The sequence below is a fragment of the Bubalus kerabau genome, chromosome 23, assembly GCF_029407905.1.
Source record: "Bubalus kerabau isolate K-KA32 ecotype Philippines breed swamp buffalo chromosome 23, PCC_UOA_SB_1v2, whole genome shotgun sequence".
Lineage (NCBI taxonomy): Eukaryota > Metazoa > Chordata > Mammalia > Artiodactyla > Bovidae > Bubalus > Bubalus kerabau.
Window position 1 is genome coordinate 35,758,185 of NC_073646.1, and position 16,751 is coordinate 35,774,935.

A 16,751-nucleotide genomic window follows, 5' to 3' on the forward strand; every position below is an offset into this window, starting at 1 on the left:
CTTTAAAGATGCTACCTGGGGTGATGCAGTCCAGGAGTCTCTACTGAGCACCCCACATGGATCAGGCCTAGGACCCTCAGAAAGGAGAAAGGAACCCAGACAACCTATGACCGTTCTCCTGCATAAACTGACTTTCACATTTCAGTCAGAGTTCAGAGTATTTTCATGAGCTAAAGATCAAACAGGGACGCCCTTTCCTGAATGTCTGCCAAGGGGTTAGGAATGCCAGCCAGGAGGCAGTCACGCTGTGGGACCCTCAAAAGGCAGAGAGCTGAGACTGCAGATTCGAGAAGGATTTTCATCCTCTTGGGGCTACCCTAAGCTTCCCTGTGTGTGGGGCGGCCCGGCTGTAGAACTAAGTGGGGAGAAGCCACTACCTCCCGCGTGTGGCCTTCTGGGGCTGAGAAACCTAACCCAGCTCTGGCTGCTTCTCTCCACTAAAAAATAGACTAGAATAAAATAAAATAGAAGGGGGAGACCCCTTCCTTTTCAAAGCAGTAGCACCATTTGCTGAAGCAAAATGTTTTCCTCTTCTGCAGAGTTCTTGAGGAGGGGCTGGGCTCGGCAGGGTGGCAGCTCCGTATTTACAGCCACGGGATGCGTGCGTGCGTGCCAAGTCTCTTCAGTTGTGTCTGAGTCTTTGTGACGCCATGGACTGTAGCCCATCAGGCTCCTCTGCCCACTGGATTCTCCAGGCAAGAACATTGGAGTGGGTTGCCATGTCCTCCTTCAGAGGATCTTCCCGACCCAGGGACTGAACCTGTGTCTCTTATGTCTCCTGCATTGGCAGGCGGGTTCTTTACTATTAACACCACCTGGGGAGCCCCGTTTAGAGGATACTGTGTGCCTATTCTGCGTGGGACACAGTGCTGGGGGTACTTTCCACAAAGCAATGTGACGACTAAGAATCAGATGAGAGGGCCCCTTGGCTGGAAGCCTTCTCCAGAGCAAGTGGCTCAACCCATTAGAAGGTGGAGGCACAGACTTTGCTGCAGGGTTAACATGTTGGTATAAACTCTGCTGCGTAACAGCTGTCACGGGAACGGTGCAGAGACTTAAGAGATGGATGAAGGAAAAGAAAAAGCATCAGCACGGGATGCCTGGGATGCAGGGACCATATCAGAGACTTTCCCAAGGAAATCACACCTGGGACTGCTTATGTATAGCTCGTGGCATCAGAAAAAGCATCAACTTTGATAGGTGTATGTGAAAAACACAAGACTAACTGGCTTCCTGACTTAGAGAGAAGCCTCTTCTGTGAGGACAGAAAGGGCTATGCTCTTGTGATTTTATGTCTGAAGCCATCAAACATCCTACCTGGTTTGCTCTTTCAAGGTCCGTCATGATCATTTCAATTTCGTCGGCCCTGGGGAGGTGAGAGGGAGAGAGCAGGTTAGTCGATGGGCGAGGCAGGCTCAGGGGCCACCACTGTTCCCAACTTGGCAGCATGGCCCATGGGCACACAGGCCAGGCCAGTGCTGGGGCAGGGGGCCTGCAGACCTGCGAGGGGACACTGATGCCTGCTGGGAGGAGGTGGGCTTACGTCGAGGGAAAGAGCCGGTGTGCTCTTGAGGGGCACCCAGTCTCCTTGGGGAGACAGTGCCTCCTGCCAAGACAGCCCTGAACAGAGCTCTGAACAGAGAGCTCTGGAAAAACAGAGGAGTCAGAGATGGATTCTCCTTGGGGGAGGGAATCAGGAAGGTTTCAGAGGAGGTGATGTGTGAACTGGGTTTTGAAGGGTGAGTAGACGTTTGCCAGGACTGAGAGAACCATGGACAGGTAGGGGAGGTGGGGAGAGGCTGGGGATACAGGATGGGAGGCTCTGCTGTCTGCACCATGAAGCAGCTGAGTCACTGTCACACCCCACCTCCAAGCCTGCTCACACGCAGGGAGTTAGTTACCAGGTGCTTTTTTTTTTCCTCCTGTTCTGAAAGTCCTTTCCTGAGTAATTTGAAGGCATATATATGCTGCTAACATACAACATCATGAGAGAGAGGAACCATGCTCAGAGTTCTACTGAGAAGGACAATTCCAAAAGTCTGTGGCAGGTTTGAACAGAACTCCCAGGGTAGTCGCTGCCCCAGACAGGTCCCAACGGTGGCCCCAGCGAGGAGGTCAAGGTCAAGACTGCTACCTGTGAGAGGTTCAGTACCCCCTGTGAAAGAGGGGATGGAACATTACAGCACAGACCTCCTCCGGCTGGGGCTGCCTCATTCTATGCCCTGTGCGGACCTGAGCTGGCTCTGTCACCTGCAGGACTCAGGCCCACCCCTCCCCGCTGGACGGCTTGCCTGCTGGACTCCCTTGGCTGTCCTTCTGCATCGAGGCCCTTGGCCCCCATCCACAGACCTCTGCTCCAACCTGTCTCACCACATATGGACCCCTATGTAGCCTGGACCTATACTGCCTGTCCCGTCACCCTCCACCTCTGGGAACCTCGTCTCCTACTTCCACCCCTCCCCCAACCCTGCCAGTGGCTCCATCTCAGGAGGCAGCACAGTCTCCCCACCAGTGTATGTCTCCTCCACCCTCATCCCTGCTGGCACAGGGCTTGGTGTTAAGCTTTTGGTCAGGGTCCTGAATGCAGCTGGTCCCTCCAGTGATGGGCTGGTCGGCCAGTCTACCCACTGGGGCAGGTCGGGGCGCCCAGACAGGCTGACTCCAGGGTTCTTCTGTTCCCCAAACCTGCTTCTCTGGTCCTAACCACCCACCCTCATTCTCTGGTCCTAACCACCTACCCTTAATACAGAGAATGGGATGAGCTACTCAGGGCCTGGCCGGTCTGTTTTAGCTATTTGCTGCATCGTGTGTTCCCTCCTGAGGCCCTGAGGCTTTCCCAGCCTTTAGGCGTGCCCTGCGATTCCAGGCAATCTCATCAACTCTCGGCAGCCTGAACAAGGTAACAGACGCCTGGTGATCAGGTTCACAGATCGTGGTATCTGTTTGAAACAGTATCCTGCTTACAGACTCATCAGAGAAAAGTCCGAAACACCTCATCAAATGGCCTGGTTAAATGAAGCTATTTTTAGGACAACTTGGTGAAGGAGGCAGTGTCTCTAAGACAAACACTCAAACTGGGCCCCCACAGGGAAATGCTGGGGGCTGGGGGTAGGCTTGGGGTGGCTTCAATTGTGAAACATCTCCTTGCACCATTTCAAAAGGAAACCTTCAGGGTATCAGAGAGAAACTGCCGTGACTCCGGAGGGTAAAACCATCATGGAAAGTGTTAAGATCTGCTAGTGACAGAAAAGGGGACTTGATGGTCAGAACCGAAAACTGTCTAGACAACCTGCTGATGGAGCACAAACTTCATTGTGTATGCGAGACAATAAAAAGTTAACAACCTTCTCCTAAGGCAAATCACTACTTTTAAATGCAGCTTTGAACTTAAATCAGTTATTCACCAAGTCAAGATCCATGCGGCCACCCACCCAGCCGGCCAGCTGCTGGTATCATTTGGACACTCACTCACTTGGTCCATGAATGTTTCGAGACACCTACAAGCTCCCTGGCCACAGGACAGGTGCAGGCAGATGTGGGTCCTGTAAAGTCTGCTGGGGCTGCGTTTATAAGAGGCAGACAGAAACGCTTGGCTACTGAGCACCTGAAATAAGACCTCCAGGGGCCCTGTCTCCCTTCTCTCTGGAGCATGTTGGGGAGCTGGTGGCTGCAGGACCCAGCAGGTGGATGGGGAACGGCCGGGGCTGGGAGAGCAGAGATCCTGAGCACCGGTCTCAGGGAGGGTTTCCTGAATTTCTCCTGTTGTATCTTCCACGAGCCCCTTCCTCTTTAATTCTGTCTAAGTTATCTCCGTTATTTAGATAGTCTTCTGCTCAGTGTGGCTCTCCCATTATCCGGCTACTGTCGGCACACATACTTCCACCCTTCACGTTGTCCAAACTTTCCCTCCATTTGCTGTGTCCTGATCCTCTCCTGCCCCTCTGGACAGCTCTTCAGCTTGATCCCCTGTATTTGTGCTCAGCCTGGGATCCATCTCTTCTCTGCTTCCTTGGTTTAGTTTTTCTGTCTCTCATACCTGTCATTCCCACTCCCTTCATTATTAAATTATTCCTTGGTTTTGCTTTATGTTTCCTTGAGTGTATTTTTTGCACTTATTTCATATGACAGGCCCATCTGTCTTCCAGACTGCCTTCCAGAGAGGGGTGTTCTCCTCTGGGGCCTTGTTTTTCCTGGGGTTACCAGCTACTCTTCCTGGCAGTGTACACAGGGAGGTGGGGAGCATAGAGAGGCAGACCTGCTGTGTATTTCTCAGGATGAATCAAAAAAAGACACACAGCACTGTTCAATGCATTTTGCTGAGTGAAGGAAGGAAAGGCAGGGAATGACCCTAGGTCTCCAGAGTAAGCTGATAGCGCCTTTCCACCAGGAAAACTCTTTGGCCAGAGCTGCACCTTGCTTTCTCTCCTTCTTTTTCTTTCTTTCATTCCTTCCTTCCTTGCTCCATGCTGTGTGGTTTGCAGGATCTTAGTTCTCTGACTAGGGATCGAACCTATGCCTCCTGCAGTGGAAGCTTGAAGTCCTAACCACTGGACCTCCAGGAAATTCCCAGGGCTTTGCCTTTAATTCTCAGCATCAGGAGGAGGTGATCCCCCTGGTAAAATGGCCCAACTTCTGTTCTGGAGATAAAGGGTAGAAGTGTGACTGTCTGCGGACCCACACTCACTTATTTTTAATCCACCCCTCACTCCTTGACTGGCCACTGCCATTGGCCATGGGGTCAGGACAAGGTCAGACACAGGCCTGGGCTAGAAAAGAGAGGTATTCTCAGCGATCTGGCTTCACATAGAGGCTGGGTTGGCAAAGCTGGGACCGGGAGGGTCTGGGAAGTGATGTCCAGATCCAGCCAGATTTAGGGGCCTGGGTGGGCCTGAGTGCCTCCTAGGTGAATGGTTTTGTTTGGTCATTACAATATCTAATACCCAGAAAACAATGTATCAGCTCTGAAAGATTTCAAGTCACTGATTAAAAAAAAATTAGCCACATTTAAACAGGAAGGTGTCTTTTTGGCATTCTGCAGCAATCCCTGGAAATGAATTTCAAGTTTTTCCATCTTCTCGTCAGTTTAACTTTGGTTACTAGGCAACTGCTAAACTGACCAAAATATTGAATGTGATAACAAGTATGGCCCTTACCTTTCATTATGAGAGCAAGTCTCGTATTTCCAGAGCTTTCAGATGATAATGCCAACACTGAGCCCTGCTGTTCCAGGGCCAGGGAATTCAACACCGGCTCCCCTGAAGACAGCAGGGCCCAGGGGGGCTACATGGGACCAGAGCCACAGGAGACAGTGGTAGGAGCCAGAGATGCAGTGGGCGAGGAAAAGTTCAGATGATTACTATAGGAGTCTGTACAACCCACTCCTCGCCAAACTGCTGCTGCCCCCGTCCCTCCCCAACAACATGAATCCTACCAGACAAACTGCCCTCAATAAGTAACATGAAAGTGCCCAGGGGTTAAAAAAGCAACTAGAAACGTTATCTGAAAAGTACAGTTATGAATTAGATGGCATGTGCTCTCATAGCAGGGCGGTTAACAATATTCCGAGGGGGTTTTCCCTTCTTTTTGTTTTGCAGGCTCAACTACCACGTCAGTGGGTTGGAACTGGAGCCTGACGTTAGTCTAAAATCATTTATTTTCCAAAGTCCATAATAACTGCACGTTATTGTTTGCTCAGCAAAACTATTTATTATAAAGATTACGTTCTCTCACCTTTTTACGAGCTGACAAAACAGCTTTCACTGAAGTATTAACCAGAGCAGCATTGTGCTTGCTCTGGCTTCAGACTGCGGATCATTTCAGCCTGGCCTGGAATATGCAGTTTCATTCAATCGGTTCCCCACAGATCATTCCAGGGTAGTCTCTGGGCTGGCACATGATTTTTTATGAGGAACTTGAAAGGACACAGTCAAGGCTGACGGTAGGGAAATCGTATGCACAATGGAAACCCTGTGTTTCCTTTCACACTAGTCTCCCGAGTGCTGAGGGATGGCACAAGGGCAAGGGTGGAGCATATTTCAATCCCAAACAAACCTGCAACTTCAGGAGCTATTTAAGCAAAGTAAATCTACAAGGCAGTTGAAAAAGCATCCGGGGCGAACCTCAAAGGCCAGTGTATTTTATTGGACCCAGGTCAAGAGCCTCAATTCTAGATTGTAAAGTTCTTAGGCATCAAAAGAAGAAATATCTGGAACTTCCCTGGCAGTCTAGGGGGTAGGATCCTTTGCTTTCACTGCAGAGGGCACAGTTCGATCCCTGGTGGGGGAACTAAGATCTTGCAAGCTATGTGACGCAGTCAAAAAAACAAAACAATAAAAGAAAAACAAAAGAGGAAGACATATCTAAAGATCCATTCTCCCTGTTTTAAAAACAAGTATGCTGGTTAAGTAAGTTCCAGGATGCTTGGTAAAGGGAATGCTTGCCCCACCCACTGGATGCTATGTCTGCCACCTGGCCCATCAGGAAGGCGGGTCAGTCTCCACACCTGGCTCCCAGCACAAAGGGGCAGAGGAGCCCAAAAGCAGGGTTGCTGGACCACGTGCAACAAGAACGGGTGGGAAAACAAAGAGGAGGAGGAGGAGCCAGAGGGCCAGGGATGAGGAGATGTCTTGGCTATAGGGCTAGAATCGCCTTAATGGGGGTTGAGGGTCCTCAGAAAAAGGGCCTCTTCCGCCTGCATATGGGCACACAGGTGGGACTTGGTCTCAGGAGAGGGAAGGCTGGTCTGAGTCCAGTGTGACAGACAGGGCAAGGCTGCACAGGAAGAAGGCAGCACCAGCCTGAGGCCCAGGGGTGTGAGTGGAGTTGGGGCAGCTTGCCCTCAGTGATGCTTACAGAGTACCTACTATGTGCCACGTCCGATGGGGAAACAAACATCCCAGGTTGGCAGTGCACAGGGCACTGACATTCACCTTACTGGGACCACAAGGACAGATGCCGTACATCCCAGGAGTTCAAAGACAGGAGACCCTGTTACCGCCTGCTCAGGTGGGCGCAGGGAAGTGAGGACACCAGGGAATTTGGGTCCAGGGACAGCCCAGAAGGAGGGACAGCTGGCTTTGCAAACAGGAGGAGAGAGGCTCTTGGAGGAGAGGACCTCTGGTCTGCAACCTGAAGGAGGCAGAGAATAGCGGGCAGAGGGAGGCACAACCAGACTGAACCAGACCACACGGGGTGGAGTCCGTTAAGCTTGTGCTTCCATGGCAACCACCCCAACCACGTCATGAGGCCAGCCTCTTCCTGCCCCTTCTATGCCTCGTATTTCTTTCTCTCATGACAGCAGAGCCCAGACACATAGCTAGGGTGACAGTGGGGACCCTTGCCTAATGTCAGATGGTGGCTGACATCACAGGTGAGGCCTCCAATGGTGTACCATCAAACGCTTTGCTCATTTTGGGCTTTAAATACATGTGTTTGTATTTTGTTAATGCAACAGCCAACTGTTCGTATTTTATTAAGGCTTTTTAATAAAAGAAGGACACTGATTTTATTAAGTACCTTTTAAGCATTTATGAAGCTAATTAGAAGGTTCTTCTCCTCTGACTCGCTGAAATGGTAAATGATACTGACAGTCACTTGCCCCCCATTTGGTTGTGGATATTATGCACTTAACATGCTCCTGAGTTCTATTTGCTAATATTTTATTGAGTATTTTTCCCCATAAATATTTATAAGTGAGACTGGCCTCTGATTTCTTTTGTCTCCTCTTTGTCAGGTAAAGTCACACAAAGTACTTTGAAAGCATTTCCTTCTTTTTGTAGACAGAGTGAGCCATTACAGATTTGACGATATTATTTTCAAAAAACCTGAGCCCACATTCCACCCATTGGTCTCAACATGTTGCCTGGCAGGAGAGCCCCTGGCCGCCTCCTGCTCCCAGGGGCAGAGTTCACAGCCAGTCTGCCTTAGGCAGCGCAACAGGCTCAGCGAGCTGCTCCCCAGTTCCCTCCCTCCCAGTGTCCTCTGGGCCAGGACCCCTGGGGGAGCCCACCTCTCATCAACACCTCGGCTCCTTTTCCAGTTTCATTTCCCGCTTGTCCAGCTGTCCGGACAAAGAGGCCCAAGTGCACAACTGCTCCCTCAGTGCTGCTGAGGTGGGGTTGAGGCTTTAGTCTGCGAGTGACATGCATTCTGTGCACATTTCCTTTTGTGGCTCAATCAACAAACGCTCTTGTGGGTTTTCTAGCCTTATTCTGTTCCTGAGAGCCACCACGCTTGTCCGCACGGCTGTCCCCGCTGCTGAACTCCACATGCTGCTGCTGTTGCCATCTAGGCCTTGGCTCAAGGGCCCACTGTCTTCTGAGGGTCTCCTGGCAGCCCTGCTCCCCGTCATCTGCTCATTTATTTTTATTGCACTTATTTCTGCCTCTGAGTACCTTGTTCAGATACTGATGGCTTGTTTATTCGTGGCCATGACCCCAGAGAACACAGCAGGCGCTCCCTAAATCCTGGCTGATGAATGACGCAGACCTACGACGCCTTCACTTCCTCGAGCCCACCCTGCATGTGACAGGCGACAACTCACTGGCTGGGACTCTAAACAGCACAAAGTGGAGGGCTGTTGTGCCAAGTTGTAAATATGACTTTAAAGGAAAGAGTCTGTAAGTTGTTTTGGCAGAAGGAAAATACTTAGTTTTTCTGACCACTTTTCGTAGCCCTTGAAAGAGGAGGCAAACACTCTCCCTGGAAGAAAAAGTGTCTATAGACCCGGGTTCATGGGAGCATGAGTTGCCAGAGGGCAGGGCTGTTGGCTCATCTCCCTGTTGCTCCCCGTCCCTCCTGGGGCCCACAGAGCTGGGTACAAACAGGACTCGACACGGATTGGCTGCGGAGGTGGGAGGAGAAAGCATCTTTTGTGGAGGGGTTTTCTTGACAACCCCCAGCTGTATGATGGGTCCTGTCTCTCATTTTCCACCCGGGTTAAGCCGCCTCTGCTTTGGGGTGAAACTACCTGGCACCCATTCAAGCCCCCAGTCAAATGTGTCACCCCAGAGTGGACCCTCCCTCTCTGATCAAGTCGAGGTCTGGGCAGAGAAACAGTTGTAGAGCTTGACCGCTACGTCAGACCCTCGGGAAATAGTGGTTTTTACTCTCGTTGCAAATAAAACTGTATCAAGAGACAGTTAAATGGCCAGAAGGTCACCTCTGCTTGTTCAGAAATTAACCACAATTTGTTCCTTCTGATGACTGTTATGTTTAAATGTCAGTGATACAAGTAATGATTAAAATCAATTTTGGTGACGCCTCATCAATACCCAATGGGAAGGAAATTTCCCTTCTGGCCCTACTATTTAACTGACTTGCTTACACAAAATAATTTAAATAAATCCTCCTTTAGTTTAATCTGAGTCACTCCCTGAAGTTCAACCCGCTATGATCAGAAACCGCCTGTGACCATCACCCAGGTTCAGTCCTCGCAGGGTAGGGCACCGGGGACAGCCATGGCTGGACAATTAGCTCATGAGACTGCTGCTCCTGAGGTCGTGGAAGCATCTTGGGATAAGCATCTGGATTAACTTCAGATGCCTCTTGCCATTTCTCTCACGTTCTCTAAAACTGTGGCTCTAAAAGCCATGAGGAGCAGTCTGGTGTGAAAATCCTTTTCTTCCCTTAAATCAAGTGCCAGGGGTCACAAGTAGGATGGAGTGACAACACCTTGGGCTACAGTCACCAGAATGTGCCTGGCATGGCAGGTAGACAGGCCAGACTCCCTCCCACTGCCTCCTGGTCCTTTGACCTTGGGCAGATCTGGGAGCGTGACAGTCATCTGCCTGGGAGGAATAGCGTGGCCTTTGCCAAAGAAATTGGCACAAGGACGAAATAAGAATATTGATGGAGGGTAAAAAGAAAACTTCGTAAACCCACGCACACACTCATTATTATTGTTGTTCATGAAAATCAGGATCGTTCTTTTCTGGTCACAGCTAATTTTCAACACCCAAGACAACAGATTATAATCACAACTGCCTAGGAAGTAGGTTTTGCCCCCGAACTCCAGTCTAAATCTGATCAGACCTCTGGGTTCAACTACAGACTTGCAGGGATGAGAGGACAGAGGAACAAGCTAAACTACACCTGGGGAAACGAGAGAGAGACTGTGGGAAATTCTTCAGGGCAAGTAAGCTGGTTTCTCTTTCAAACAGGTTGAAAAGAAAAGGAAAAGAGATGGCTCAATAAAAATGAATGAGACTTAAAAGATATATCAACCAATTGCAATGTGTGGGTCTTAATTTGGATCCTAAGTCAAAACAACTTAAAAAATTTCATGTATGATGTTTAGGGGTAATTAGAAATTTAAGTATTGATGATATAAAGAAGTTAACTTCTGATGTGATAACAGTGAGCATGCTCAGTTGCTCAGTTGTGTCTTGACTCTTTGTGGACTCATGGACTATAGCCTGCCAGGCTCTTCTATCCATGGAATTCTCCAGACAAGAATACTGGAGTGGGTTGCCATTTCCTCCTCCAGGAGATCTTCCTGACCCAAGGATTGAACCTGCATCTCTTGCATCTCCTGCACTGGCAGAAGGATTCTTTACAACTGCACCACCTATGATAATAGTATAGTGGCTATATTAAAGAATAAGAGTCCTGAACGTGAGGCTCTAAGGATTCTGGAAGGAGCTTCAAGATAAAATGGCAGTAAGGACAGGTGGGCCAGGAAAGCACGGCTGGAATTGTCCAGTAGGCACTAGGGGTTCTGTCCTCTATCGTATGTCAGAAACTGAACATAATAACAAGCAAACAAACAAACAAAATTATAAGGTGATTAAAAAAGCATAGACCATCACAGTAGTTTAGTGTCTCTCCATTATAACTTGTCAACTATAAAGTCGGTACGTAGGCTGTTGACCACCGTTGGCACAGAAATGAGGTGACCAGAAGGCCCGTGCAGAGACAAGCAGGATGCTACAGAGTGGCCCCTGGGAAAGAATACAGATGAGGAGTACTTTGCTAGTTTTAGTCACGTCAGTTAACCTCTTAGTATCTCAGTTAACTCATCAAAGGGAAGGAAAAACGACGTGCATGAAAGGCACACTTTTGCAAGGAGAACGTGATTGAAAAATCATCCATGAGTATCTCTCTTTGACACAGAGTAAGTGGATTCTGGAGGGGACACAGGAATCCCAACCTTCCTCCCTCCAGGAAAGGGGCTCCCAGTAGCCGCCTCCACGCGGGATCTGGAGGGAGCCGAGGCCGCCACCCTGAGCGCCGGGTCCCCCGGGAGCTGGCTGGTTGGGGGAGTCTTGGGCAGAGGACATGGCCAGTAGGACTGTGGACCCAGAGTGCTGCTGCTTTCCTCCAGATATTTAAGAAATAGGTCTTTTTGGTGGCTGGAGCATGGCCTGCCCCATGTGAGCTTTCGCACTTTCAGAGCCTCCTTTCAGATTTCGTTTTCTTTTCCCTGTTGGCTTGACCTGTAAGCATTCTGCCTTGGGCTGACAGGTGCCCCTGATCCATCGTATCATCTCCCGAGGGCACAGGGGACGTGCCACCCCTGCAGGTGGACAGGTGGATGCTGCTTGGATTTCACAGGTGGGGAAACTGAGGGCGGGGGGTGAGTGGTGACCAAGAAGCTCAAGGTCACAGAAAGCAGCAGTCTAGGGTAAGAACCCTGCGTTTATGCGGGAATGTGAGGGATTCTAATTACCCCCTTTCTCTCCTAAGTACTATGTGGTAGGAATTGTTAAGAGAAGGTTTGGTGGCAGAGAAGTTAAAACTCAGAATAAGGAAACCTCTCCAGTTGCATTCTAGTTATTATGCTCTGCTTCCTTCCCCTCCAAGTCCAAGGCTGAGACGACTTCCTGGGACTTCTTGGGCCCACCTCAAGGCCCTGGGCTGTCCTCCGGATCACTTCTACACCCTGGTGCCTTCTGACCACACCTCCTGGCCCTTCAGAGCTGCTTGCAGAGCCTCCCCTCCACTGGTCTCCCCTCATCAATCCAACACTTGGCTCACCTGTGGCTTCGGAGGCTCTGGTAGCATCTGTCCATGGCCCCCACCCCCTTAACTGCCCTGCACTTAAGGCAGCTGGTGCTTTGTCTCCTTCACTCCACAGGGTCGGGAAGTGAAACTGGAGAACCAGGCAGCCGACGGCAGTGGCCTGTCCCAAGGAAAGACAGCATCCTTCCTCTTCCTCTCGCTGGCACCGAGAGTCTGCAATTCGGCAGCGTAAGTGCCTTTTTTTAGGGCAACTTGAAAATGAATAATTCAGTGGTTCCTCTTCTACTTGTGAAGTGTTAGACAAACAATTCAGACGGGGCCAGACTTGCTGGCCCCACGAAGACCGTCCCTTCCCTTTGGTCTGACATCATCGGGTTTGGCCATGAATCTTTAAGAACACCCTCCATCCTGTCTAATCACTAAAATACCACAAAGGAAGTTCACGATACTTAGACATAAGGGAAAAAAATAGCAAGGTTAATTGCAACATAAAGTTTTTCCTCGTTGCCAAGCAAACAGTACATCAGGGCGTCACAGTAACACTGAACTCAGAAAGCCCTATGCAGGGAATGTCTTAGTCATGTCAGGTTATTGAGTTGTTGAGCTTTAATTCAAATCCAAGTCTTAAAGAGGCATCTTTCCCATGGAACTCTAAGCTCGAATTCCCAGGTTTTAATCTAAGAGCTTCACTGATTCTGTGTCTGGTATTAAAGGCACCTGGAATACTTATTGGAGGTCAGTGTGATGAAAATTTGAAGTTAAACAAACGAATGACCTTCCTGGTTTTATTAGAGAATTCACATTTTGGAAGGGATTGTTATTGGACAAGCCAAACCCTCTTCCGTACATTCATGGTTGGTTGGAAAACTTCAGTGGATAGAACCCCGAGGGCCCTCTGTTGGGAAGACACAGTCAGCAAATAACTGCCTTACAGCTCAGCTATGTGCAGTGACCACTGATGTATAATGTCTCTGGGATTCTGGGCAGGAAACTGGATCCAGTCAGCTTTCCAAATGACAGGGTAGGGCACTCCCTGGGTTTAACCATATGGAAGGACACTGGATACCTGGAAAGTATATTTCTGAGTTTAGTAAAAGTTAAACAATGTGATGATAAGAATGTATCTATGTTTGTGCCTTAGGATCTGCCTAGCTTGCAAGCCTCAAGTTTGTGCAAAAATATTTACCATGTGCCAGAGAATAAAGGATTCTTATCACCGTAGTTGATAATCCCGCTGAGCAGCAGGTGCTTTGTGAAGGCAGGAGGAGATCCTCAGAAGTTAAAGCGTTAGTTGCTCAGTCATGTCCAACTCTTTGCAACCCAGCGGGCTGTAGCCCGCCAGGCTCCTCTGTCCATGGGATTCTCCAGGCAAGGATACTGGAATGGGCAGCCATTCCCTTCTCCAGGGGATCTTCCCAATCCAGGGATCGAACCCAGGTTTCCCGCATTGCAGGCAGATTGTTTACTGTCTGAGCCACCAGGGAAGCCCATGGTCCTTGGAAAATCGAAACAACTTTAAGGAAATCGCCAGCCGGAATGTGTAGGTTCAGTGTATTCTATGAAGGATTGGGTCTCACTGCAGGAGGAGGCGAGGCTAATGTAGTGAAGCATAACTTGCTGCTATGCTTGACATATAATGTAATAGCAGTGCAGTATGGTAAGAGAATTTAAAATAAATATGTGGCTTTTAAAAGGTTTCCAAAGGGTTCAATAGTTCTGCATCTGACACTGAATTTCAGTAAAAAGAGGGGATCTGGAGCAGGGCTCACCTGGAGGACCCAGGACATTCAGAGAGTCAATTATGCGCTGTGGTCCATCTTCCTTAAATAGATCAGAAAGTTTATGACAGATGATGTGAATTGGGGGGGGGGGGAGGGGGAAGAGTATTAAGAATAAAGAAAAATGTAAGGTAACAGTTATACTGGTAAATGTAACCAGGCCAAATTCACCTATAGAAATAAAATATGTATTGGAAGAAAACCCCAAGCCTAAAAAAATGCAATAGAATCATACCTCAAAAGAGGAAAAGATTAACTAGACTTTTTCAAAAGGCTAGGGTAAGGTTTTAAAGCCACACTAGCCAATACTATATGTAGCAAAATAACAGAGAAAGAAGTCATACTTAGAGGTGTAGCAAACAATAAAACACAACAAGCTTGAACTTGTCTTAAATCACAAAGTAAGACAATCCATAAAATATGCAATATAAAAATGGAAAGAAACACAATATATAGAAGTATTTTCCTACTAGAAAATGAACCACACCAAATGACACAGAGGAAGGGTTCCAGTCACATGGAATCTGAAACCCAGGTCAAAGCTAATTTAAATGGGAATCACAAGAGTGTGGGGGTCTCAAACAGGACAGACATTTAAACCAAGAGCCTCCACTGCTCTCCACAGACAGATAAGAGAGATGCTCCTTTTAAAAAACAGGAATGAAAGAGGAGAATCAGGTATTCTGGTTGTCAGAAAAGCACACAAATTCACTCCGTTCAGTTCAGTTCAGTTCAGTTCAGTTGCTCAGTCGTGTCCGACTCTCTGCGACCCCATGAATCGCAGCACACCAGGCCTCCCTGTCCATCACTAACTCCCGGAGTTCACTCAGACTCACGTCCATTGAGTCAGTGATGCCATCCAGCCATCTCATCCTCTGTCGTCCCCTTCTCCTCCTGCCCCCAATCCCTCCAGCATCAGAGTCCTTTCCAACGAGTCAACTCTTCGCATCAGGTGGCCAAAGTACTGGAGTTTCAGCTTTAGCATCATTCCTTCCAGAAACACCCAGGACTGATCTCCTTTAGAATGGACTGGTTGATAATATGGCTACATGCTTGTCCAAAAGGATTCATTGGAGCAAAACAGCAGAGAACCCATGACCCAAGAATTCAGCAAAGCCCCGTGTTTTTTGATAAAGACAAAAAATGACACTTCTATGTACCAGTAATAAATATCTAGAAAATGAAATAAATGATTTCATCTACAATAGGGATATAAATATTAAACATGTGGGAATTAAAATAACATGGCATAAATTCATCTATAGAAAATCAAATTACACAATGCTAGTGACAAAGAAAGCTAATGATGACATTTCTTATGTGCAGTTGTGTTAAGGAGAAATAAATATAAGTTTAGCTTCCAAGTTGATTTATAAAACTCAGTAAAATGTCAAGATGCATATAGAAAACTTATTGACCCCAATAGCAGTAAACTTATTGTAGGTATCAAGAAAATGAAACATTATTAAAACAGTTGGGTACTTATAAGAATGAAAAGTTGGATCAATGGAAAGAAATTTCAGACAGCAATCCAGAGACATATGTAATTATTTACATCTGATTTGTCCAGGGTTAAATACTGAAGGAAGGAGTTATTGGGCAAGCTGAGAATTGGCATGAAGAATAATAAACAGACACATACCTTACCTCACAGGCTATAATACATTCCAACAAGTTAGAGATACAATAAATCATAAAAAATAATAAGGACATGGATTGGGAAGGAAATACTAATTTTCAATTATTGAAATCATGTTAAAAATGATTAATGGTTTCCTCAGTGTGTATGCCCAGCAGTGGGATTGCTGGATCATAAGGCAGGTCTATTTCCAGTTTTTTAAGGAATCTCCACACTGTTCTCCATAGTGGATATTTGGCAAAACTAATACAGTTATGTAAAGTTTAAAAATAAAATAAAATTAAAAAAAAAACAAAAAAAAACCCAAAAAACATAAAAAAAAAAATAAATAAATAAAAAAATAAAAATGATTAATGACAAAGTTGATGAGATCTAACTCATATATTTATATTACTTCTGGACAATGAAATCACTAAAACTCAAGAGAAGATCAATTAATAGGTAATGATCAATGTGGGTGAGTAGTTAAGATCCAGAATACTAGCCACATTCATGATCATGGGTGATAAGGAAACACATGGGGAGTAAACCAGCCAATGGGCAAATGCTGAGTTTTGTCCTAACAAATATCAAGTCAAGCATCTACGAGCATCCACATAGCATGGTGGAGAGGTGGTGGAACTGCTGCAGCCCATCCCTTATCTCCTGGATCGAGCACAGAACGTCTGAGACAAGTAGCGTGAGCTCCCCAGGCCAAACACAGCTCCGGGTACACCCACCTCTGACACTGGGGCCGAGGGGAGGGGAGAGAGCCCGCAGCACTTGGCGCTGCTGTACCAAAGGGGTTCTTCCCCCTGCAAAGGACACGCTAAGGAACCTTGATACAGCACACCCTTTGTCCCAGTGGTCTCCTGATCTAGTAACGAGTCTAAGGACTACCCACATTTTGGGGACCTCCCTGGTGGTCCAGTGGTTAAGAATCCACCTTCCAAAAGACAGGATGTGGGTTCGACCCCTGCTTGGGGAACTAAGATCCCGCATGGCACAGGGCAACTAAGCCTGCACGCTGCAATGAAAGATCTTGTTTGCGGAAACTAAGATGCAAAGCAGCCAAAACTAAATAAATTAATTAAAACCCCCCCAAATTACTGACATTTAGAAGCAGTCATGGATCTAAACAGTATTCAAGTTATCTACAAGGACTGTGATGTGATGTGAAATTACTAGGATTTCTGCTTGCAAGAAAGCCACAGACCTGTTCTTGTTCTGAGTTGTTGATTTGCAATGGAAGGAAATGCTACACTGCAGTCAGACTTAGTGAAAATTAAGATGTTTACGTTCTGGATACAAATTCAAGACCCCCAAATTCTCTCCACGGAATAGGAGAGACCAGAACCCTTCTCACATGCTCACAGAGGCTGGTGCAGATAAGT

The 16,751-nt window shown here is 47.6% G+C and overlaps 1 protein-coding gene across 10 annotated transcripts in view; it reads right to left on the minus strand.

The window, feature by feature from the left end:
- The window catches only part of CUX1 (cut like homeobox 1), a 349,990-nt gene that overhangs the window by 102,540 nt on the left and 230,699 nt on the right, over nucleotides 1-16,751 (minus strand). For all 10 annotated transcript variants that reach the window (XM_055562796.1, XM_055562795.1, XM_055562794.1 and 7 more), the window contains one exon: nucleotides 1,318-1,366. In XM_055562796.1, the coding sequence (XP_055418771.1) occupies nucleotides 1,318-1,366 (49 nt within the window). The remainder of the gene's footprint in view (nucleotides 1-1,317; nucleotides 1,367-16,751) is intronic.